General features: G+C 36.2%; 1 protein-coding gene across 1 annotated transcript; it reads right to left on the minus strand.

Moving 5' to 3' along the window:
* Positions 1-1508: 1508 nt before the first annotated feature.
* wdr47b (WD repeat domain 47b) lies at positions 1509-26397 on the minus strand. The gene is made up of 14 exons (XM_056448582.1): positions 26257-26397; positions 23131-23300; positions 20005-20088; positions 19831-19915; positions 16376-17157; positions 13401-13512; positions 10042-10211; positions 8249-8476; positions 8005-8172; positions 7597-7766; positions 7299-7469; positions 5096-5227; positions 4412-4630; positions 1509-2348 (listed from the first exon to the last, which is right to left on the minus strand). The coding sequence occupies exons 2-14, from the start codon at positions 23286-23288 to the stop codon at positions 2206-2208; spliced, it is 2622 nt and encodes an 873-aa protein (XP_056304557.1). The 5' UTR covers positions 23289-23300; positions 26257-26397; the 3' UTR covers positions 1509-2205.
* Between the last annotated feature and the right edge of the window lie 723 nt (positions 26398-27120).

Here is a 27120-nt window from a genome sequence, read left to right on the forward strand (position 1 = left end):
TCTGTAGTGTATGTTTGTGTGAATAAGTGTGTATGTGTTTCCCAGTAATGGGTTGCAGCTGGAAGGGCATCCGCTGCATAAAACAAATGCTGGATAAGTTGGCGATTCATTCCGCTGTGGCGACCCCAGATTAATAGAGGGACTAAGCCGAAAAGAGAATGGATGAATAAATTTACATAATGCATCAAGTTTCTTTTCAGCTTTTCTGTTTCTAATGTTTATTTCTCTTTTTGTAATGTATTATTGACAGTGATGTAAGTGATATACCGATTCTTCAACATGACATCATGAATCACTAGTGTTTGACGTAAAATTTTTTTGGTGTGATGAAATGAGTCCACGTGCTGTCATTGCCCCCTAGCGGTCAGCCTTTTTTCTACAACTAAATTTACTCCAAATTTACTTACCTTAACCTCGCTGTGATTCCATCCAAACCCGAGTTTCCTTATTCTGTTGAACACAAAGGAAGATATTTTAAAGAAAACTAGAAATCTGTAACCACTGACTTTCTTAGTATTTTTCTTCCTATGGATGTCAACAGTGTTGGGGGTAATGCATTACAAGTAACGCGATGTAGTAATATTACTTATCTAAGAAACGAGTAAAGTAACGCATTACTTTTCAGAAATAAGTAATAATATTTGAGTTACTTTTTAGTTTAATTATCTTTTACGAAATAAATTGCTGGAGTAAAATTAGTCACGGTGGATCACGCGGTTAACGAGAGAATGTGTTTATCATTGAACGCATTGAAGAAAAGTAAACGAGTATTGTGTCAATGTACAGTGATTTTACTTGAACAAATAGAACAAAAGTAGCAAACGCATTGCTTTAAACTTTCAATAATCTGTAAATACGTCATGTAGATCTCTGAGGTCAGGAAGTTCTCGGATAAAATTATCGTAAAATATAATTTTTGTGTTTTTTTTAAGGTAAATTAAGGTGTAGGTTACACATTGTTAATTGCAGAGTAAACGCAAAAGTAACGTAACGCATTACTTGCCATAAAAACCAAGTAACATTAGTTATTTTTTGGGGAGTAACTCAATATAATAAAGCACTACTTTCAAAAGTCCCCAACACTGGATGTCAATGGTTCACAGGCTTCAGATTTTTACATACATATTTGTTTTTTCAAAATTAAATGATTATATATATATATATATATATATATATATATATATATATATATATATATACACACACACACACACACACATTCTAAATGTATTTGTTAAATTTCTAATACTTTTAAAAATATAATTGTTTTCATTGGTGTTTGTTATATTATTTCCTTCAGTAAAATCAAAAGAAAATAAAAAACATATACCCACACAGTATAATTACATTATCATATTCAAAATGTATAAATACAGACAATTTAAATTATTGGGATTAATATTGATTTTGTAACTGTACAGACCGCAATAGAGAGCATCTCATATTAATTTCAGGATAAAACATGTTGCTTTTGTTAATTATTCATTGCAGAAAGAAAAATCAGAGAGTAGTTTGAAAACTCTGTTTATTTCCATTTTCAAATAAATTACTAATACATACTTTATACAACTGGTGATTTAAAGAGAGAGAGAGAGAGAGAGAGAGAGAGAGAGAGAGAGAGTGTCTTATAATTGTCAATCATCAATACAAAATAAAGGTGCTAAATTCATGTGCAAAAGTGATGCATATTATGTATATTAACAAAATGGCCATCCAAAATACAGTTGAAGCATTCGGATAAATGCATGAAACGCCCCAACAACACTGAGGACGACCTTCACAAAACACTGGTCGTCAGCATTTACATGATGAGTGTTTATTTACATCTATTTAAATAGATAAATATTCATGCCGCATAAACAGAGTTGTATGATATCCATAGTGCAATGTGCTACACAATGTCTGTTATGCTACAATTAGCATTAGCACTGAAGCCTATACAAAAGCTCATGTTTTATAAAACATTCATTCAAATGAAGAAAATATGAACTCAAGGCACAATCCAGCTCACATTTTCAGGACGGTTTCGTTCACTCAAAATTGCAATATATGCAAAATACAGAAGCAGCGCTGCTACGTGTGACTTTGTTTGTGTTTGTGAGTGAGAAAGCGTCATGGGTTTGTTCATTTTTTTTTCTCCATACAGAAGCAGTTTGTCCCTCATGCAGTCTTTAGATGTGGATGTGACAGACAGTGCGTGTTGTATCAGGTCTGATGGGCCCACAGTGTGACCGTTTTGTCAGCTGAGGAGGACAGAAATGACAGGTCTCTCGTATGCCAGCGGCACTGGATGACTTTATCCGCATGTTCAGCCACAACAGTCACTGGCAGAGTCTTGGTTAGATCTCCTACAGCAGTGAGAACAACAGTGGGAAGAAAAAAACATCTATTAAATCCATAATGATGCATAAAAAGACCAGTGGAGTTCATTTAGGAATACAACAATAATAATATTAATAATACAGTTATTGAATAATGAATATTATTATTAGAATGTAAATTTAAAATATATATAATATAGCTATGATTTATACTTTTTTAAATATAAAAAATGAAATACATTGTTTAAGGTATATAAAATGCTAGTTTTAGTACAGTAGATGGCGTTACAGGGTAGCTTTTAACAGCAGACGTTGCTCTAGGCTAGTTTTTAACAGGAGATGACTCTGTAGGCTATTTTTTAACAGCAGATGGCGCTCTAGGATAGTTTTTAACAGTAGATGGGGCTCTAAGCCAGTTTTTAACAGCAAATGGCGCTCTAGGATAGTAACTAATAACAGATGGCGCTACAGGCTAGTTTTTAACAGCAGGCGGCCCTCTAGGCTAGTTTTAAACAGCAGACGGCGCTCTAGGCTAGTTTTTAACAACAGATGATGCTCTAGGCTAGTTTTTAACAGCAGATGGCGCTCTAGCCCAGAGAATCGTCTGCTGTTTTAAAACTAGTCTAGAGTCCCATCTGCTGTTAAAAACTAGCCTAAAGCTAAATAATGGAAATAATAACAATGATAATACTACTAATAATAATCATTTTAAAAAAGAAAAATAATAATAATAATTTCAGAATTGATGCAGAATACATTTCTCGAACCATTTTTACCACAGCTAGTTTTTAAACAGCAGATGGTGCTCTAGGCAAATTTTTAACAGCAGATGGCACTAGTTTTTAACAGTAGATGGTGCTCTAGTCTAGTTTTTAACAGCAGACGTTGCTCTAGGCTAGTTTTTAACAGGAGATGACTCTCTAGGCTAGTTTTTACCAGCAGATGGCGCTCTAGGCTAGTTTTGAACAGCAGATGGTGCTCTAGGCTAGTTTTTTAACAGCAGATGGCGCTCTAGGCCAGTTTTTAACAGCAAATGGCGCTCTAGGATAGTAACTAATAACAGATGGCGCTCTAGGCTAGTTTTTAACAACAGATGATGCTCTAGGCTAGTTTTTAACAGCAGATGGTGCTCTAGACTACTTTTAACAGCAGACAGTGCTCTATGCTAGTTTTTAACAGCAGATGGCGCTCTAGCCCAGAGAATCATCTGCTGTTTTAAAACTAGTCTAGAGTGCCATCTGCTGTTAAAAACTAGCCTAAAGCTAAATAATGGAAATAATAACAATGATAATACTAATAATAATAATCATTAAAAAAAAGAAAAATAATAATAATAATTTCAGAATTGATGCAGAATACATTTCTCGAACCATTTTTACCACAGCTAGCTTTTAACAGCAGATGATGCTCTAGGCTAGTTTTTAACAGGAGATGACTCTCTAGGCTAGTTTTTAACAGCAGATGGCGCTCTAGGCTAGTTTTTAACAGCAGATGGTGCTCTAGGCTAATTTTTAACAGCAGATGGCACTAGTTTTTAACAGTAGATGGTGCTCTAGGCTAGTTTTTAACAGCAGATGGCGCTCTAGGCTGGTTTTTAACAGTAGATGGGGCTCTAGGCCAGTTTTTAACAGCAAATGGTGCTCTAGGATAGTAACTAACAACAGATGGCGCTACAGGCTAGTTTTTACCAGCAGGCGGCCCTCTAGGCTAGTTTTAAACAGCAGACGGCGCTCTAGACTACTTTTTTAACAGCAGACAGTGCTCTAGGCTAGTTTTTAACAGCAGATGGCGCTCTAGCCCAGAGAATCGTCTGCTGTTTTCAAACTAGTCTAGAGTGCCATCTGCTGTTAAAAACTAGCCTAAAGCTAAATAATTGAAATAATAATAATGATAATACTTCTACCAATAATAATCATTTTAAAAAAGAAAAATAATAATAATAATTTCAGAATTGATGCAGAATACATTTCTCGAACCATTTTTACCACAGTTCTGCGTAAAACCATAACATAAAAGCTTCAACTGGCCAGGCACTGTAAATAATATTGTGTCATTTGAAATATTTCAGTATCGATTGCGTGTTGATTTACCCTGCAGGTCAGAGATCATGACTCTGCTGTCGTAGGAGCCGGTAAGCAAATAATGCGCTCCAGGAGAGAAGCGAACCGATCGAACGTCACTGCTGTGAGGACGATACGCCTGGACACTCCGGCCTCCTCTGATGTCATACAGCATACAGCGACAGTCCTCCAGTCCGGTGGCCATGAGCCGCCCGCTTGGGTCCACAGCCACTGATGCCACCGCACTGCCTAAAAACACACAGCATGAAATAATTTTTAATGTTATGTTTACTTAACCCATAATTATTTTACTGTTTTGGTTGTTTCCACTAAATTGGTTTTGAATCTTAATATTTTATTTATACAAACTAAATGTATACTATTATTATTAATAGTGTTAATTACTTTTTTTATATTTATTATTGTTATTAAACAGAATACTGAATTTCAAAACCAATTCAATGGAACTGATTTATTATTACTGCTCTTTTAGTTTCATCAGTTCTTTTAAATTACGTGGTTGAATTGATTAAACAGAGCTCTTAATGAATCATATGCAAAATCACTGAGTTTGGTTTGAATCATTTCCAGTGGAGTTTCTCCCATAGAACACAAACTGCTGGAAAGCTAATGATTAAAACATCAATCTTAAAGGAAAGGAACCCTGATGTCCTAACAAACGCTTGAAAAGGAACTGAGCAAAAACACACCAACCTGTCCCATGCAGAGTCGTCCCAACCACCTTCACACAGCTGGGCACACGCAGATCCCAGAATCTCACCGTCTTATCCTGAGAGCCGGAGGCAATCATCCAACCGCCCCACGTGTACAGAGACAAAATGTGCCCTTAAATAGTTCACAAAGCACAATATGACATCCTGATAGGCACACGGAGGGTTCTGCAAGCAATAACATCTTTACTTCGAGGTACATTTTTGCCCTCTGGCATTTCTGCTTTTCCAAGCATTCAGTCACTATAAACTCTTCCTTTAAAAAGAAAACTACTCTTCTCTGATTGGTTTGATGACTATTCTGCTATGATTGGTCTGATGATTCTTATTTTCTCTAATTGGCCAGGTGACTCTTCCATTCTCTGATTGGCCAGATGTCTTCTATGATAGGTCAGATGGCTCTACTATTCCTTTGATTGACTCTATTCTGCTCTGATTGGACTGATGACTTTTCTCTTCTCTGATTGGCCAAGTGACTGCTCTGATTGGTCAGATGACTATACTCTGCTCTAACTGGCCAGGTAAGACTGCTCTGCTCTGATTGGTCAGATAACTATACTCTGTTCTAATTGGTCAGATGACTCTACTCTTCACTGATTGGTCAGATGACTTGATTGGTCAGATGACTCTACTCTTCACTGATTGGTCAGATGACTCTGCTCTGATTGGTCTGATGACTCTTCTCTGATTGGCCAAGTGAGACTGCTCTGATTGGTCAGATAACTCTGCTTTGTTTGGTCAGATGACTATACTTTGCTCTGATTTGGTCAGATGACTACACTCTGTTCTGATTGGTCAGATGGCTCTACTCTTCACTCATTGGTAAGATAACTCTTCTCTGATTGGTCAGATGGCTTTATTATTCTCTGATTAGTCAGATGACTATGCTCTGATTGGTCAGATGACTACACTCTGCTCTGATTGGTCAGATGGCTCTACTCTTCACTGATTGGTAAGATAACTCTTCTCTGATTGGTCAGATGGCTCCATTATTCTCTGATTGGTCAGATGACTATGCTCTGATTGGTCAGATGACTCTACTCTTGATTGGTCAGATGACTACACTCTGCTCTGATTGGACAGATGGCTCTACTCTTCACTGATTGGTAAGATAACTCTTCTCTGATTGGTCAGATGGCTCTATTATTCTCTGATTGGTCAGATGACTATGCTCTGATTGGTCAGATGACTCTACTCTTGATTGGTCAGATGACTACACTCTGCTCTGATTGGACAGATGGCTCTACTCTTCACTGATTGGTAAGATAACTCTTCTCTGATTGGTCAGATGGCTCCATTATTCTCTGATTGGTCAGATGACTATGCTCTGATTGGTCAGATGACTTTACTCTTGATTGGTCAGATGACTACACTCTGCTCTGATTGGTCAGATGGCTCTACTCTTCACTGATTGGTAAGATAACTCTTCTCTGATTGGTCAGATGGCTCTATTATTCTCTGATTGGTCAGATGACTATGCTCTGATTGGTCAGATGACTCTACTCTGATTGGTCAGATGACTACACTCTGCTCTGATTGGTCAGATGGCTCTACTCTTCACTGATTGGTGAGATAACTCTTCTCTGAGTGGTCAGATGGCTCTATTATTCTCTGATTGGTCAGATGACTCTACATTGATTGGTCAGATGACTACACTCTGCTCTGATTGGTCAGATTACTCTACTCTTCACTAATTGGTAAAATAATTCTTCTCTGATTGGTCAGATGTTTTCTATGATATGTCAGATGACTCTACTATTCTCTGATTGGTCAGATGACTCTGCTCTGATTGGTCAGATGACTCTACTCTTCAATGATTGGTAAGATAACTCTTCTGACTGGTCAACAAAATTCAATGTAAAATCTATTTTGTTTCTCTTTATTTTTGCTCTTTTTAAAATTTTAAATGTAATAATTTTCCCTAACATATAAAATCTTCTACTTTTTGGACTGCTATCGTTTTTTGTTAGATTAGCTCCAGATTTGGCTTCAGTACTGAATAATCTAATGTAAATGCACAAATATAATATTGTAAAGCATCCTATAGAAAAAATTTATTTAAATGGGAGACTTATGAGGGTTGCACTTATATATGCTGAGCACTCTATATATTTTTACACACAGCAGTGTGTCTGTGTATCTACTGCCAAGTCAAATACACAAGAGGTCAGTTTGCATGGGTTCACCTGTGTGTCCACTCAGCGCATGCAGTCCCTGTCCTCTCTGGCAGTCAGTGGTGTAGATGTTGCAGTCTCCAGCTCCAGCGCTAATCAGAATGGCACCTCCGCTCTCGGGACCCTCCATGAACGCCAGGTCTCTAATAGTGCCGTCATGCATACTGAACTCTAGATCTGGTCCTGCAGTCCAAACACACACACATACATGCACACACAACCAGATTAAACCTTGAACAACCATAAATAAACAGATTAAAGGATATATTTCAAATAAGATTAGATAAACACACACACACACACAGATTACCTGTGGCATTGCAGGTGTCGGCGTTGAAAGGGAGAACTTTGACATACTTGTCATTGGAGCCTGTGGCCAGCAGTTGACCACAGGGGCTCCAGGCCACACAATATATAGAGCCCTTATGGTGTTTGATACGCTTGAAGCAGATGTCAGGCTGTTTTACTGGAGCTTGCGGGCTATATAGGATGAGCATACAGAGGCAGAACGTTTTGTGACTTTTTGTGTCCTGTTTCCTTCCTTTCTTAAAAGACAAATTTAAATGTTTTAGGTTTTTTCAGACCTAAAAAAATTACAAATTAATATCTGTAAAACTGCTCCAAAAAATAGTTGGGGTATTAAATTTTACATCGTTTTACCATACAGGTTCTATGTGTTCTCAGTTTTAATTTCAGCTCATCCCTTCTAAGAACCAACCTGATTTTGAGGGATTGTGGGTAAGTGCAGACGCGTAGTGTTTTGGAGTTGGAGCCGATGGCGTAGAGCATCCCGGACGGGTGGAAGGCGACAGCACGCACTGCCTGTGTGTCCTCCAGAGTCTGCACTGCCACGAATGGGGATTTGGGTTTCTCATCCTGAAACACACTGTCATGAAATATCATTTAAACAAGGCCATGAGCTGCAGTTATTTTAAATCAGAGGTGTTGAAATGTTTGGAAACCTCTGGTTGACCAGCACTGGGGACTCGTCCAGAGACGGGATCCCTCGTCCTCCTCCCTTATGAGGGGTGCTGCTGATCACCGCCGTCTTTATTCGTCCCGGACCAGTCTCTGGGGTCTGTTTACTGCTTCCAGTCGCTGACGTGCCGTTACACTGCTGAGCCAAAGCCTGAACGTCTTCACCCAGATCCTCCATTCCCACATTCAGCTCCTCCAGTTTCTGAATGGACCTACAAAAATGATGGAGAAAACACAAAAAGGCGTGTGGACATCTGGAGAACAGTGCAGTGGAAGATATAGGACATAAAGCATGAAATAGTGGATCTGGGAGAGGCCGAACCAGCCTCTCTTGACCCCCAAGGCTCTGCGCTGGTCGTGGAAATTCAAAATTCACCCAAAACAAATGAATATGATGATGGCTAAGAATGGTAATGGAAATTTGGATGTAATTAACTGGCATACTAAGCTTCAGGGAAAAAAGAAAAAAAAAAGGAAAAAGGATATATAATATAATATATTATAATATAATAAGGTGAAAAAATATGAATTATTACATCAATAATACATTTAATAATTAAAAGCAATAAACATAAAAATATACATGTTTTTCTGGTAAATCACAATTTTGTAAAAATCTGATTAATATGTCAAACAAAAGCAACAAATAAACAAATGCTTATAGTATGTAACAATAAATATAATTATTTTATTATTTAAAATAATAATACCAAAATATACATTATATGTATATATAACAAAAATATATTACACCCCTTACAAATCTATAATTTTGATTAATATTTCATAAACGATGCTTTGCAATATTATTATATATTAATAATATTAATTGTATAGATTAGTCAGTACTGAAGCAAAATCTGAAGCTAATCTATGATAATCTTATTATGATAATAATCCAAAAATTTGTATCCAAATTTATATGTTAGGGAAAAATATTAAAGAGAATAAAAATATATATATATACAAATTTATAGTTAAATTTAATTTTTTTTGCAATATTTTGCATGGACTTAAACATTTAGATTTCTAAAGATACTTGGTGACTAACATATTATTTTAATAAACATATCCATTTAATAAATCTGTTTTGTTCAAATGCACCAAAATATATTACTATATATTAACTGAGAAATAGATACAAATATTAATTTTCAAAATGGAGTGTCCTCATTTATTGCTGAGCACTGTGCATGTGTAAAATTTCCTTGCTCTGTTAAACTTATAAACATATTCTGTTTATATATATATATATATATATATATATATATATATATATATATATATATATATATATATATATATATATATATATATATATATATATATATATATATATATATATATATATATATATATAGCTGAAATGCAACACAAAATTATATATACGAAGTATATACAAATAGACCATTTTGAGGGATGTAAACAAAAACAGTCATCCCAACGTATTTCCTGTCTTACATTTTTAAATTCTATAGCTTCTAAGAATCCAAAAAGAGTCACATACTGATAAATAATGGCATGACAGCTGGTTTAAAATTAAGTTAAGATTGAATTACCTCTTGTTACAGTTACGAAAAAGTTTGATAACTAGCAGGAAATGTTCATAGTGCAACAACACAACCACATTGTGTCCAGACACATCATTCCATGAAAATAATGGCACATCAAAACACAAGTGTAACTTGTCTCCAGTAAGCTAGTTCCATTAACCTACAGTACAACCTCACCATAACTGAACTTCAGAAGCCAGAGATAAAATCAACAAGGGCCTGACCTGTTGAGGAACTTCTGCGTGAGGTTGTGCTGCGCTGTGTCTGTGGGCTGGTCTGGAGGATGAACTCCTCCCTCCAGCAGCATCTGATGATAAAGCTGCCTTTGCTGCTGCTTCTGCTCCAGATGCTGCTGAACCCGCAGCCGCTGACGCTGGAACTCCTGCAGCTGCTCCTAAACCCCAACACCACCACAATAAACAAGGCTATTTATTTATTTATTTTTTCACCTTTATTATGACAAGACAGTAGAGATTTCAGACAGGAAAGCGTTGGGAGCAGAGAGAGGGGAAGGATCGGCAAAGGACCTCAAGCCGGGAATCGAACTTGGGTCTCCGTGAACACGCCGGTGCTATTTGTCAGCGCACAGTACAACTAAGCTACTGATGCCGACAACAAGGCTATTTTTACTAATAAATATACAAAGATCTGGTCCTTGTAAACCTGAATACAGGTCATTTTAACAACCATTTGCACAGTACATACAAGTACCAGAGAAAGAGAGAGAATGTATTAAAGTATCACTTTTCTATAATAATAAAAGCTTTATAACAAAAAAAAACATCAACAATAATACATAAAGATAACATTTAAGACAGTTTCTTATGATTTACTTTTAATAAAAATTCTACTGTTTTAGAAGGACTCACATTTACTCCCTTTAAAGTCTCACCAGGTAAAAATCGTTGTCTGAGAATATGACTACTGGAAATTAAATTCAAATGTGCACTTCAATTTTGGAAACATCAAACTTGTTCAAATCTGAGGTTTTCTTAAAGATGTGGTCCACAGTGTATTTTTAAGACTTGGTTGTGTTTATAAGATGCAAAGCAATGTGTGCTCATACTTCATTTGTAGAAAATCTATTTTTTTTTCATAAATCTTACTTTGATATATATATATATATATAGCTACTCAGCTAACATGAAAACGACTGTCATATTTCCTAGTTTCTCTGAAAGGCCCGCACTCAAAAGGCTCTGATTGGTCAGCTATCATAATATGCAGTGATTCGCAGATCAGCTCCACATCACCAGGAAGCGTCACGGGCCTTCAACCACACGCTGTTGAGCTGTGTAAACAGTCAGTCAGAGTAGCTGTTAGATCAGACAGAAAAATGAAGAGCATGGGTTTATACTTCTGCATCAAGTGATCGGCATAACCCACGGCGCAAGCCTTGCGCGTAGCCATGCATTTATACTTCTGCGTGCTTTTTCTGTTGCTCTGCAATACACTTCCGAAACGCTAGTTGGCAGTAAGGTGTTTATGTTTCTCTGTGTCAAGTTCCTTCGCTGGTGTTTTGTTTTTTCTGAACGCTTCTTTAAAGTGGCTCCAATTCGCTCATTTTGAGGTGGGAACTGGTGGACGCACAACAACTTTAATCATAAGGTACACACAGCAGTCTCCGTCCGGAGCTCCTTCACGGGACTCCACACTTGTAAACACCTGCTGCATCACGCTAACATGGCTCTCACCTCCGCCCACACTCGTCAGCGCTACCAAGCCGACCAATCACAGAGCTTGCGCTACGCGTACGCATTAGATTTTTTGAGAGGTGCTTTGAGAGGCTGCGCCGTAGCATACGCGTGTGCTTAACGCAGAAGTACAAATCAGCCTTAAACCTCACGCCTGCTCTCTAAAATAAAATCTGACAAGTGTCTTTCGCATATATTCAGAATAAGCATATGTAAGTAATAGGAAACGTTCACATATCTTTTGCGAGTTTGTTATTTGAGATGCAGAATGCAGGGAAAGTCTCCGCATAGAGAGACACTGCAGCGCTGCTGAAGATTGTGGGTGTTTACAGCAGTTTGACTGATAAATATGAACTTGTAGCTAAATCGTTAGGGGTGTCAAACAGCATTTCCTATTGTTTACATCCTTGTTTACGTCCTCGCTACAACATACTGTTAACACTAGAAACTATGCATGTAATAGATTAATTTTAACAAATAAAACTATTTACAGGTTGTGGCTCACAATCCACAGCTTTGTCAGTTGGAGGAGATTTTAACCGAATCCAGCACTGAACTGGGAGAGATTCTGGAAGCTCTCCTTTGTCAAATGCTAGCTATATTTTTATACATTTCAAAATTTTAAATTAAATTGTAAGCACTTCTTTCTTTGTGTCGTGTCCTTTGAAAGCCCGAACACAGAAACAGAACGAGCTCTGTGGAAATAGCAGCGCTTGGACAGCATTTTAGCTTTCTCAGCTATAACATAACAGCGCCTCTGGCCACGCCCCTTCGCTGTAAGTGGTGCATGCATGTAACCTGAAGTGTTTGTGATCTCACTAGCCCGTATGTATTTTTTTGTAGTCCCTAAACTTCTTCCGCTGTAGGCTTTGCTAAGCTAACTCTGTAAAAGCCAATGTCTTGCATTCAGAGATGTTGTTTATGTTCACACAGCTACCTTACACAAGAACTAAAGTTTAAAATAGTGGACCACCACTTTAATAATGAGCTCATTTTGCTAAGCAAACAGCTTTCATTATCACAGAACGATTAACTGGTCCAATTAAATCGCTTTAAATTTTTGTATAGCTTGTCAGTCGACAGTGACTGTGTAGTAAATGCTGCTCCATCTGAAAACACAAGCTGGGTTACTAGAATCGGCTTTACTGATAAAATGCACATGAATATCGGCTTTGATTAATCCAGGTTTACAACTTTGTACTTTTCAGCTTTTGTACGTTTTTATCTGAAAGTGTTTATTCTTCTTTTTATTTTTATTTTAAATGAATATTAAAATTCTCCCATAATTCAGATATTTTTCAACCACAGACTATTTTTGGGTAACCAATGTTTAAATAACAGAAATACATAGCTAATAGTCTGTAGTGGCTATCAGAATTAAAGTAGCTTGAGATTTGTACTCTAGAAAAGGGATTTTAACGGGACAGTTCACCCAAAACTGAAAATTCATCCTATCATCATTTACTCTCTATTTACTCGTCCAGATTGTTGAACACAAGAGCTTAACTGCAACCATTGACTTCCTTAGAATTAGTTTTTCCTACTATGGAGGTCATTGGTTACAGAATGTTTAGCTTTTCTCAAAATATTATTTTGTGTTTAACAAAAGAAAGAAACTCTTAAACGTTTGAAAGGTAAAGTAAAGAGTGTGTAAATTCTCATTTTTAGGTATGGATTCTACTATAGATTTTAATGGCTGCTTTTGCCAACATATTCCAGAATATGTTGTTTATTTCCCAACAGAAAAAATGAATTCAGAAATATTCAGAACAGCTTGTGTGCAAGTAAATGGAGAAGAAAAGTAAATCTTTGGGTGAACTATCCCATTTAATATCACGTGTAAATATGGCCTAAATGTTTCTGGTTCAAAAAGGAACTAATTATGTTACCTCAGATTTGTCAGCTGTAGCCACGGCTCCTCCATCTTTGCCAGGAGTGAGTGGAGGACGTATCGAGTTTGTTCCTCCGGGGCTGTTGATCGTCTCGGCCTGTGCTTGTGCTCTGGAGATAGAAGACAGTGGCAGAGAAAACTAATGACCTTGGTAACATATTTATACAGTATTAATGCACATATTAAATGTATTCTGATGAGCTGGTAATTAACTGTATTGAATGGTAACAGAAAATGCACTTCGAAAGTAACTACAAGGACTAAGCAAGTATTTAAATTAATTATAATTTTGGCTAAAAACTGAAGAAAATCTTAATAAAAATAATAATAACATGTATTAATAATAATACATGTTATTATTATTTTTATTAAGATTTCAGTGTTTCTGCAGGTTTAATTAAATCAAATTTAAGACTTTTTAAGACCCTTTTAAGACGATTATGAATTTAATTTTAGACTTGTACAGAGCTAAACACTAATGATTATTTCAAATGGCCCGGTCAGTTGCCACAAAAAAAACAAAAAATTGTTTTAATTAAAATCTAATGTAATTATTTCTTAGAGACATATTTTACCGTGTTAAAACAAGTAAACTACAGCTGTATACACTTTTTTCTCAACATGATATTTCTTTTGTTTTTTTCTTTTTGTATATGACAAGTTTAACATTGTTAAAACATTATTTATTATGGAGACAATAACATAATTAATCAAAAATATACATTTGTTGAATTTTGGTCCAAATTGGTTGAGTATAATATATCATGTAAAGTGATATGTTGCTCAGTTATTATCATGATGAATTATGTTATTGTTTTTAGTTTTCTTTCCCTGATTAGGAAAGTCAAACAGATATTGTAAATTGGCCCGATTGGGTAGCTTTACTTGGACAGAGGAAAATGAAGACCTGTTTAAAATGATTTAAGACCTACAAGACAATATTTCTGTGAATTTAAGACCTTTTAAGAACTAAAATTTTGTTTATGAAATTTAAGACATTTTAAGACTTTTTAATACTCCGCAGGGACCCTGGATTTGCCAAGCTTTTTTTAACACAACAGAAGTCTTTACTGCAATTTTTGATCCAATTTTTGCAACCTAAAACTTTCTGAAGTTTAGTGTACATTTATTTACCAAAAAAATCACCAATATAGGGACTTTCTTATGCCACTTTTAATCTACAATTTAACAAAATAAGTGGTAAATCTCCAAGGTTTTAGTTACTGACAATGAAGTTGTTTTTGGACTTGACTAGTCCATCGTGGTTTATTTCTGTGTATCTAACAGGATTAGAAGTGTTAAGCTTAAATCACCATATGCTGAATTTCACTGCTTCACAGAAACACTTCTGACTAGAGAAGCAGCGCTTATGTTTATCAGTCTCTTACAACCGGGAAACACAAAAGACAACATTTTGAAGAACAGTTTCTGTCTGTACAATAAAAATAAATGAGGTCAACATTTAGGATTGCTTAAACTGTCCATTTTTTTTAAAGACACAGGGAGAGAAAGCCATTAAAGCCATTTTTTACACTACACAGAAAGCCATTAAAGTTTGGAAAGATTATTTTTTATTTAATAAAAAGTTAGTGGAGTCAAATTTTTTATGCCAGTGGCGAGTCGCCTAGAGCAGAGGGCCTAACGACTACCTTTGTACACACTTCTCTTTGGTTTAGGTTAGGCTTTCCTCTTCACACCAGCCATCTCAGTCCCCAGTGAAAGAGTTTTTTCATCAGCAGGGGACATTTTAAATGTGCAAAGACCTCAGCTTATACCAGAAAACATAGATATTCTGATATTTCTTTTTTAAAATGTAAAATCCCAGCACAGTCACAGTTTTAATTTGTTTATATTAATGAGTCTTCTTCAGTTTCTATTATTATTGGTGTTTTTTTGGAATTTTTTTTTTTAAATTGCAATTTGGTTACGGCAGAAAAGATTTTATTTTGCAAAAAAAACAAGTCCAGCATTTAAGAAAAAAATGAAAGGGGTCTTCAACTTAAATTTGTTACAAATCATTTCATAGAAAATATATATATATAATAATAATAAAAAAATATGCGACTAAATCATATCGTGAGATTGGTATCATGAATCGTATTGAATCGTGAGTCAGGTGAATCGTTACATCCCTACTCTTCACCTTAAATTTGTTTCGAATAATTTTATTTCAAAATTGTGACTAAATCGTATTGTGAGATTAGTATCGTGAATCGTATCGAATCGTGAGTCAGATGAATTGTAACATCCCTACTCTCCACCTGAATTTGTTTAAAATAATTCTGTTTACAAATCGTGACAATCGTATCGTGGGATTAATATCGTGAATTGTATCAAATCGGGAGTCAGGTGAATCATGACATCCCTACTCGTTACCTTAAATTTTTTTCTAATAATTTTGTTAAAAAATCATGACTAAATCGTATCGTGACATTAGTATCGTGAATCGTATCGAATCGTGAGTCAGGTGAATCGTTACATCCCTACTCTTCACGTTAAATTTGTTTAGAATAATTTTATTTAAAAATCGTGACTAAATCGTATCATGATTAGTATCAAGAATTGTATGGAATGGCGAGTCAGGTGAATCGTTACATGCCTTCTCTTCACCTTAAATATACTGAATAATATTGTTAATAAAATCATGACTAAATCGTATTGTGAGATTAGTATCGTGAATCGTATCGAATCGTGAGTCAGGTGAATCGTTACATCCCTACTCTTCTCCTTAAATATACTGAATAATTTTGTTTAAAAATCGTGACTAAATCGTATCGTGAATCGTATCGAATTGTGAGTCAGGTGAATCGTTACATGCCTTCTCTTCACCTCAAAAATATTGAATAATTTTGTTTAAAAAATCATGACTAAATCCTATCGTGAGATTAGTATCGTGAATCATATCGAATCGTGAGTCAGGTGAATCATTACATCCATAACAACAAGTAAACAAGTTTGCTATTTTTGTCCCACCTTTCTGGCGAATCTGTACAGACTGTGCTTCCATTTTTGCTCCCATTTCCCCCAGAAGGATATCCAAAATTGGCAAAGGACTGCGACATGGCTGTCGCCTTTCCATCACCCTCAGTGTTTTTCTTTTCTCTTCCCACAAGCCCATGCGACAAGCCGTCCAGGACAGGATTTAGGGACCGTGACATGTAGGTATCCGCCGAATGGGGTCGTCGAAGTGGCGAAGCAGGACAAGGTGAAAGTTTAGTCAAAAGAGGTGTGAGTAAATCCGCATGACCTGTTCGGGCCGGCTTCACAAGCCGGTCTACGTGAATGTTAAGAGTTTTCTGCTCAAACGCACAAGCGAAAACCGACGACGACAGGTTTTGCAACCAAGAAAGTAAACTCAAGTCCAATTCCTCACAACCATTTCCGCACAAAACATCAACAGCTAGTAAAACCTCCTCTTCGCTAATCTCCTCTCCGGTGGCTTTGCTCTGGCAGAACTCCACGCAGCATTCGTACAGAATTCCCTTGATTAGCAGCTGGAAGAGTCGGTCTCCACTGGCTTTGAACCCAGCTTCGCTCAGTTTGCGGTCAGCAGGGATGAATTCGGCCACCATGGTGCAGGCCTCCTCGAAGCAGTGGACGCGGGCCGTGCTGGGGTTCCAGTCCTTGAATTCTGCATGGTTGGTGAGGCGAGGGAGCGTGAGGAGCAGGCAGAGTTTACTGTAGTCTTCTTTGCTGGGACAGAACTCTTCCAGAGAATGGAGAGACTTCACTGCATCCTGCATGGTGAGCTCCAGCTGCAGACCACAAACAGACAGAGCATCATTGAAGGCTTTCTGAACACAGCAGTCGTTTTGGTACATTTGGAGTCTGAAGAGTGTGTGGTTGGCATGGTCCGGGTTAAGATCATGACGGTATGAAAACCTTGAATAAAAATATCATGGTACGTGTATTTTGATCACTGCTCTAAAATATGTTCTTTTTTGAAATGTCTGGGTAAAAAAACAACAACTTTGTTCCCTATTTAACACAATATATTTTATTTGAAGGAAAATATATATTATTTTTGAACAGTAAACATATCAGGCTAAATAAATAAAGTAAATCCCGGACTTCTGCTATCTTCATTAGTTTCAAAAACAAGTTTCTTTACAACTTGAAAAGGCATCTTTGGATATCTTTCTTTTCTTTGGATATACTGTAAAGTAAACTGAACTGTTCATTCTGGATGTTTGTGTATCAGCTATTTGATTTCAGATGTGTCCTAATTCGTGGGCTGACCAGCAGACATTGATGTGAATGCTCATTTTCTACTGAAGATACTGTTGATCTAAAAAAACCTAAACAAAATAGTCTTTAAAAAATACATTAAATAAATTGCATATACAGTAGTCTAAGAAAACAGTTTAGCAGTTTTAAAACCTTGACTTTTCCAAACTGCTGTAAACCTCGAAAGTGGTCATCATCCCATGCCTAGTGTGTGGGGGTATTTTTATGTTTTATCTAGAGAATTTTTCACTGAATGCTATTTTCAAGCACTGAAAACTATTTCATAATGGTAATAACAGTAATAATAAATAAATGTCTTAAAAATCTTTAATACAAGCATCACCTTCAGTTGTTTATTTACTTTTTTATTTGTATTTTTTGGTACACATCTTAGCAATATGGAGTAATATATGCAAATAAACTTTTAATAATCATTATCCCCATACATCTTATTGGTTGATTGTGTGAATAATTCATTAATTTATGGTTCATAGGCCAAATTCAAATTAATATAATTTATTTCTACCTTAATTTACCAGTATTTTAGAATATATATTAATAATAGTAATAATAATAATAATAATAGCAATGTACAGGTAAACACCTACATTTTTATATAATTTATATAAAAAAATTATATATAATTTATTTCTACCTTAATTTATCAGAATTGTTGATTATATAATAATAATAATAATAATAATAATAATAATAATAATAATAATAATAATAATAACTGTTTATTTATTTACCGGCTTTCCAGAGCTTAAGGACCCTTTACAAAGAATGTAACAAAAAGAGATAGTACGAACAGACATTGAAAGAAACAGTAATCAAGTAGAGACAACATTACCCTACTGAAAAAAACTGTTTAAACCAGTCTAGGCTGGTTGGCTGGTTTTAGCTGGTCAACCAGGCTGGTTTTAGAGGGGTTTTGGCCATTTCCAGACTGGTTTCCAGCCATTTCCACCCTGGTCTTAGTTGGTCAGGCTGGGAGATGACCAGCTAAAACCAGTTTGACCAGCCTAGCCAGGCTGGGAACCCAGCCAAAACCAGCTATGTCCAGCTTAAACCAGGCTGGTCAAGGTGGCTTTAGCTGGTCATTTTCCAGCCTGACGAGCTAAGACCAGGCTGGAAATAGTTGGAAACAGCCTGGAAATGGCCAAAACTCCTCAAAAACCAGGCTGGTCAACCAGCTACAACCAGCCAATCAGCCTAGGCTGGTTTAAGATGGAATTTTCAGCAGGGTAGGTTCACAAACATACAGGAAGTCAAATATAACAAACTGGAAATGCAAAACAAGACCTAGAAGACAAATATGCAGAGTACAGGTGCATCAAACAAAGTGGTCAGTTAATCAAATAAAAAAAAATGTAACATTCAGAAAACAAGTGAGTTTTAAATTCAAGTAAAGTTTTAAATTCTGAGATATTATTAACAGAACGGAGTGAATGTGGTAGAGAGTTCCAAAGTTTGGGTGCAATAACACTAAATGATCTGCCCCCCATTGAACTGAGGGACAGCAAGAAGGCCAGAGTCAGAGGAACGTAATGAGCGAGTAGGGGTGTAGGGGACAAGCATGTTGCAAAGAGAGAGCTAGGCCATTTAAGGATCTAAATGCAAGGAGGAGAATTTTGAATTTAATGCAGTACGCAACTGGGAGCCAATGAAGATTGGGGTTGTATGAGCAGAACGTTTGGTATGAGTGAGTATTCTAGCCACAGAGTTTTGAATATATTGTAATCTGGAGATGAGTCTGGCATACAGACCAATGAAAAGAGCATTACAGTAGTCAATGTGTGATGAGACAAACGCATGGACGACAGTTTCAGCATCCTTGCTACTGATGAAAGGACGCAGTTGGGCATTATGACATAATGAAGGAATGCAGATTTAATAACAGATTTAATGTGAGACTGAAAGGAGAGTGAGGAGTCGAAGGTTACACCTACATTTTTGACAGAAGTAGATGTTTTAATGTGAGAGCCAGCAACCTCACAGGAGAAACTGGTCGAAATATTGCTGGTAAGTGCTGGGGTGCCAATGATTATGCATAAATAAAACATTTTCTTTTTGAAATATATTTTATATATGTTTAACTATAACAATATAGAAATAAACAATTCTGTTTTACGATAGACAAGCAAAATTGGTCTTTTTTTTAAGAATAACCAATGAAATAATTTTGTAAACACACTCACATTTTCAGGGTCATCTGACGCAGATATGGCATTGTTAACACACAGAGCTTCCAAAAATTTCTGTTTTAGGATGATATATCGAAACCTAAAAAAAAATGAAGCGTGTTACTAGTACGAAACACGCAATATACCACTGAACACTGAGAAAAGGCACTAAAAATTCACATTGCTCACCTCTTTCTGTCAAATTTATCCAGACCCTCCAAAGGCTGGATGAACTGCAAAACTTCCTCCCACTGCCCGTCCAACACAAGTTGCCTTAGAACAACAGAAAAAGAACTGAAATCAGTTCACCTCACCCCAAAACATTGACATTAAGTTAAAGATGGAAGAAGTGCAAGAATTGCAAGTCTACTCAGTACTTCGTTAACTGAAAAATACAGTGTTTTGCCATTTCCACACCTCATTAACCAGAACAACAATTACTTTAGGAAGACACAGTGGTTTCTTAAAGGAATAGTTCAACAAAAAATATATTTATGTTTGCTGTTAATTTGCTCACCCTCGACTGTTTTTAACGGAAGACTTTTAGCTGAAACTGGTGTTTGCTGAGCCATACAATGCAAGTAAACAGCTACTGCGAATTTAAAGTCTGCTTGAAATCCAAATTTACAATGTTTGTTTTGCTAGCTCACATTGTTATTCTTAAAGTGAATTATTAATCCATGCTAGTTAATCCACTGACAAAAAAAAAAATGTTTGTTTTGGTAATCTTTACTTAAAGTCTGACCATCTGCTTCTGCGTCTGGAGTGGCGGTTCTTCTGTTGACGTCCACCTGAGGGCTTCCATAGCAACTGTATATTAATAGCCTCTTTTACCGTTAGTTTGCTATGAGTGAATGATGCGCAAAAGAAAGCCCTGCCCCTACTCAATATTCCGTTTCAGTTGGATGTACATCAATATACTGAAATAAAAGTCTCAGCAACTTCTGGTTCAAGCTGACTTTGAGTAAAAAAAAATTAAATAAAGGCATCACAAAATTAATATCTGTGGCTCCTGTACAGACTGGCTGTGTATTAAAGGTAATAATGTTATAAATAATGTTTAATTTCTTCTTGCACAGGCCAATTAATTTACTTCATGTGACCTAAAACTCTTCGTAGAACCAAAAATGTCTATACCACGTGTCAAACTCAGTTCCTGGAGGGCCGCAGCTCTGCACGGTTTAGCTTTAACCCTAATGCAACACACCTGATCAAACTAATTGAGAGCTTTAGATTTGTTTGATACCTACAGATAGGTGTGTTAAAGCAGGGCTGGAACTAAACTCTGCAGGGTTGTGGCCCTCCAGGAATTGTATTTGACACCCCTGGTCTACACTAATCCAAAAAGGGTTATGGTTAAAAAAATTAAACAGTGTTCATCTAAAAAAAATGCTCCATGTCCACACTATCCTTTTTTAATCATTTCCCAAAAAGTTGTTCATCCACATTGAAATGATTGAAAATGCATTCGCCCCTGTACTGTGAATGTGTCAATGAGTTTATTTACTTTCCAGCTCTTTGAAACATCACAGCAATATGTTGAAACAAAGTACAGTTTTTTTTCTTGTTTATTTAAGTACTGATAGTAAGATTAAAGCCTGGTTTATACTTCTGCGTCAAGAGATCGGCGTGACCCACGGCGCATGCAACGCGTGTAGCTGTGCATTTATACTTCTGCGCGCTGTTTCATTTGTTCTGCAACAACACTTCCAAAACGCTAGTTGGCAGTGAGGTGTTTATGTTCCCGTGTCGAGTTTCTTCGCTGGTGTTTTGTTTTTTCTGAACGCTTCCTTAATGTACAAGTGGCTCAAACTCGCTCATTTTAAGGCAGGAACCGGCGGACGTGCAACAACTTTAACTATAAGGTAAATACAAAACAAAATTTTCCAACCGGAGCTCCTTTACAGCACTCCACACTTCTAAACAATCGCTCCATCTGGCTCTCGGTCCCGCCCACACTCATCAGTACTACCAAGCCGACCAATCACTGAGCTTGCGCTACGCGTCGTTGCGACGTGTAGTTACATTTTTTGAGAGGTGCGTGTCAGCGACGGCCACGGCGGGGGGTATGCGTCCACGCGTAGGCCACGCCATTGCGTGCGCTTGACGCAGAAGTATGAATAAGCTTATAGTTGTTGTTGCGAGTAAAGCCTGGTTTATACTTCTGCGTCAAGTGATCGGTGTGACCTACGGCGCAAGCCCTGCGCATAGCTGTGCATTTATACTTCTGCGCACTGTTTCTGTTGCTCTGCAATACACTAACGAAACGCTAGCTGGCAGTAGGTGTCTATGTTTCTCTGTGTCGAGTTCCTTCGCTGGCGTTTTGTTTTTTCTGAATGCTTCCTTAAAGTACAAGTGGGAATCGGCGAACGCGCAACAACTTTAATCATAAGGTAAACACAAAACTGCAGTCTCCATCCGGAGCTCCTTTACGGGACTCCACACTTGTAAACACCCGCTGCATCACTCTTGCGTGGCTCTCACTTCCACCCACACTCGTCAGTGCTACCAAGTTGACCAATCACAGAGCTTGCGCTACGCGTACACGTTACATTTTTTTAAAAGGTGCGCGTCAGAAATATAAATCAGCCTTAACACAGGAGTACAAAGTTACCAAAGTGAGCAAGAATACAGAGTGCGTAACGTATCAACACAATTGAGCTAAAATATTGGCTTTGAAGAACAATATCCTGCTAAAACACAACTGCCATCCAATTCTGCCACTAAACAGCTTAGATTAAACATTTGGGTCATTTGTAGAAAAGCAACATTAATCTTCAAATCAATGTTGTCAAAACGGAGAGCATTCAAAACAACTTATACAATTTTATCTACCATTTTAGCTGTACAAGTCACATGACTAAAAATGTATCATCGTTTTCGCCATTCCTTTTCCACACTGTGACATGAAAACAGCATGTATCTACTTAGGAGAGCGTTTTCAAAAAGATACATTATCGCTGCCTAAAAATGCTGCCTCAGTGTAGACGGAAGACCAAAACCATACCTGCCAACATTAGGATGTGATAATACACCCCCCAAGTCAGTAATATGTTTTATGTTCAGGATAATGTAGTATACTTTTTAAAAAGCTGCAAATACATTAGCAAACAGTTAAATCTAATAAAATTAAAAGCTAAAGCTAAAGAAATTGAATGAAGATCAAATCTCATTAAGCTTTTGTTCACTGTATAACTTAAACATTCTGATTGAAAAGCAGCAAATGAATATCTATTTTTAATTTGATTTGACATTAAAATGCACAGATTCATTATGAAAGCATTTGTTGTTTGGGGTTTTCAGTTCAGTCCTCACCTCAGGAAAAGCATGTCATCTGAATAAAGTCCATTAATGATGCCGCTCTCCTTCTCTAATGCCAGCATACTGATGTGCAGCTTTCTGGAGTTGAGGAAGTCCAGGATCAGCTTGATTATCTCAGCTTCTTTAATGTTTATAATCTCCTCTGCAGTCATGGTGTCAGATTCCTGACGCGACACAGAGAGAAGGTGATCTGTAAGCAAGGACAGCCAGAGCTGCATGTGTGTGTGTGTGTGTGTGTGTGTGTGTGTGTGTAAGCTTTTGCCTGCAGTGTGGGAACAAAATATCCCCACACTAATAAATCTTCTACACCATGGGACCAGACAGAGCTCTTCATAAATATATAAAGTGACTAAATAAAACCCAAACTAATAGTTGTATGTCATTTTGTGGTGGTTAAATTGAAGGGAACAGCTCAGGATGTACTTATTAACAATCTCCCTGACTAAATAAATATATGAATACATAAATAATAAAGTGATTGGGTAAATAGTTTCTCAGTACACACTGTAAAACCCAGCAGTCAACTTTATCAAATGAAATGAGTGTAGTTAACTCAAAATGGACTGAAAGTTAATTCTACTGATTTGAAAAGAGTTTTGAACTCCTTGTTAAAGGCAATAGGTTAATTAAATACCTCATTACTTTAACCTAAATGGATTAAGTTCACAGTACTCATATAGATTAGTTTTTTTTTAACTCAAATGGTTTGTAGCAATCGGTTTCCCCAAACGGTTTGAGTTGCCTTAACTTATTGAGTTTTACAGAACCCAGTTGGTTTGAGTTTTCTTCATTTATCGGGTTTTACTGTGCTCAAATTGCTTTATTTACCTAAAGGGAGTAAGTTCACAGTACTCATATAGATTAGTTTTTTAAACTTAAATGGTTTGTTGCAATCGGTTTCCTCAAACGGCTCGAGTTACCTTAACTTTTTGGGTTTTACAGTTCACCAATTACTATAAATATATATATTTTTTAAATACATTTATTTCAACAATCAAAAATAAATAACTCAATGTATTTGCTTTTATATTTTATACTGCATTCCTAAATAAATAAATGACAAAATAAGGTTTAAGAAAATAGAAAACTATATCAGTGTATAAACAGGGTTTTTGCAGGTTTTATCAAGTCAAATTTAAGACTTTTTAAGACCCTTTTAAGACCATTATGAGTGAAATTTTAGATTTATACAGGGCAAACACTAATGAATATTTCTAATGTTTGAAAAAAAAAAGTTATTATTTCTTAGCGACATACTTTTACGTGTCAAAAGGAAACTCTAGTTGTTTACACTTTTTTAACATGATATTTCTTTTTAAATGACAAGTTTAACATTGTTAAAAGTACAAAAATAATCAAAAACATATATATTTGTTGTCTTTTGGAGTATAACTTCCGTTCAACATGCATATCTGTTATAAATCCTTAAGTTTCTTGCATATTTATAAATATTATGTCTACTCCCCCTATGTCTGTAAGGAGTTTTTCTATGAATGGAAGACAATGTAAAGAGATCTATTGCTCTGTTATTACCATGAGAAACTGTGTAATTTTAGTTTCTTTCCCTGATTAAGGAATTTTACTTGGAGAAATTGCTGTAAAAATGTCTGACAGCTATTGTGAATTGTATCTCTTTGCAATATAAAAAAACCTAAATATAAACTTAATTATATTTGAAAGAAGGGTTTATTAAGAAAATTGTTGGTGATTGGATTGATGTCGGCCCGATTGGGTAGCTTTACTTTACTTTACAAGGGAAAATGAAGACCTGTTTAAAATGATTTAAGACCTACAAAACAATTAAACAATTTTTCAGTGAATTTAAGAATTTTAAAGGTCTAAAATTTAGTTTTTGAAATTTAAGTCATTTTAAGACTTTTTAAGACCCCGCAGACACCCTGCTAAAACAAGCAAACAAAAAATAAGCCAAACTAACAAATAATTCAATGTTATTAAATGTTTAAGTATACAAGTACATTAAAGCAAATATGCTATATATATATATATATATATATATATATATATATATATATATATAAAGACAAAATGTGATTTAATGCTAAATAAATAATTATCTTTAATTATTATTATTATAGTTATTATTATTATTATTATTATTATTATTATTATATTTAATTATTATATTTAATAATTTAATCACACACAAATAAATCAAATTTAAAGTAAAACGAACGCTTTTTTAAATATATATTTATGTATTGAAGCAAATAAATAATAAATGTGGAATTTACAATCAAACAAATAAATATAGTTACGCTTAGTCTGAATCTTGTTTAAGCTATAAAGACACATTATTTGCTAGTATTACACTAACTACAAAATCAATAACTAAACAACATTATCATTAGCTCAGAATATTAAACAAAACAAATAATCTGGAAGTAAATTTACATCCATGTCTTAAAAATTTATCCTAGTTAAAACTAAGTTTGAGTGTAGACGGTTCCAGGAAGTTATCATTAGCTCAGTGCTGTAAAGGAAACAAATAAACTAGGCTATAAATATCTGAGGTAAATATGACACACACACACACACACACTTAATCAAAATAAATGCATAATTAAACGTTTTGATTTAGGAGTCAGCTGCTCAGCTTGCATTACTTCTAAACTATGATTAAAATCAGAAGGTAAACATGAAGAGTGAATGACAATTTACACACCCACACCTGCATAAGCATTAAATACAGGCTGCACAGCACACCACAATTAATCCCTCACCAACCATCCACCATCCAATAAATAAACCATGTGACCCACAGAAAATGAAACCTTTTAAAATCCTGATTTATTCTGCATGCAAACAGTTGCATACAAGTACTGCGACAACTTGTGCCATGCAGTGCTGTCAGACCGTGGCATTTCAGCGTACAATAGGAACAACGCTAGATATTAGGCTACACCTCCTGATATCCCCATTTTCATTTACTGACCCATTAAATTGCATGCAACCTCAAATCTGCCAATTCGCTCATTCACCTATAGCTAAAAGCAGCATGTCTGGCCCCCCGAAGCAACGCAGGCAGTGAAGCTGAACTCAGAGACGTGTTTGCAGGACACCATTAAAAGATGCTCGCGTGTATCATCTGCAAAACCTCACCTGAAATACAGCTCCGGCCAAACCCCAATTGTTTACTCAATCTTCCCCAGCGCGTCTCTTCCAACGCGGATTAGCGCGAGCTCAGCGTTCCTGCGGCCGAGCGTGAGGTGCGTTTATCCCGTCAATGGCTCGACGTCTCCACCCTCCTTCCGTCTCTCTTTCTCTCTCTCTCTTTCTCTCTCCATCACCAGCGGCGGCGGCAGCGCCCGTTACCGGCGGACAGACGTGCTGCTCCGGTCACACCCATAACGAGCTCCGCTGCACTGCTCAATTCAAGATTAATGGTGACTTCTGGAAGTTATTATATTACAAAGGATAAATATGTTTTTTCCTTATTACAGATGTTTTGCATAATATTTATTTATTAATTTGTCTCTAAGGCTTAAATGCTGGGTTGATTTGGGTTAAATGCTGGGTTATATTTGATTTAACCCATTTTGGGTGAAGTATAGACAAATAACCCACTTTGCTGAAAATGTCATACAATTTTAAACCAACAGTCGGGGTTGTCCATGAAAATTAGACTATCTATCTATCTATCTATCTATCTATCTATCTATCTATCTATCTATCTATCTATCTATCTATCTATCTATCTATCTATCTATCTATCTATCTATCTATCTGTCTGTCTGTCTGTCTGTCTGTCTGTCTGTCTGTCTGTCTGTCTGTCTGTCTGTCTGTCTGTCTGTCTGTCTGTCTGTCTGTCTGTACTGGTACAAACAAAATCTGTGAAAACTACAGTAAAGTTAGACATCACTGCATTTAGTGAGGTATCTGAGTACAAGACACTGGATATGTGTGTTTCATATTTTAACTTCAGATGCTCTTTGCAATTCTTATTTATTCACTGCATTAAGCAAA

This window comes from Danio aesculapii, chromosome 22 (assembly GCF_903798145.1).
Source record: "Danio aesculapii chromosome 22, fDanAes4.1, whole genome shotgun sequence".
NCBI classification, from domain to species: Eukaryota; Metazoa; Chordata; class Actinopteri; order Cypriniformes; family Danionidae; genus Danio; species Danio aesculapii.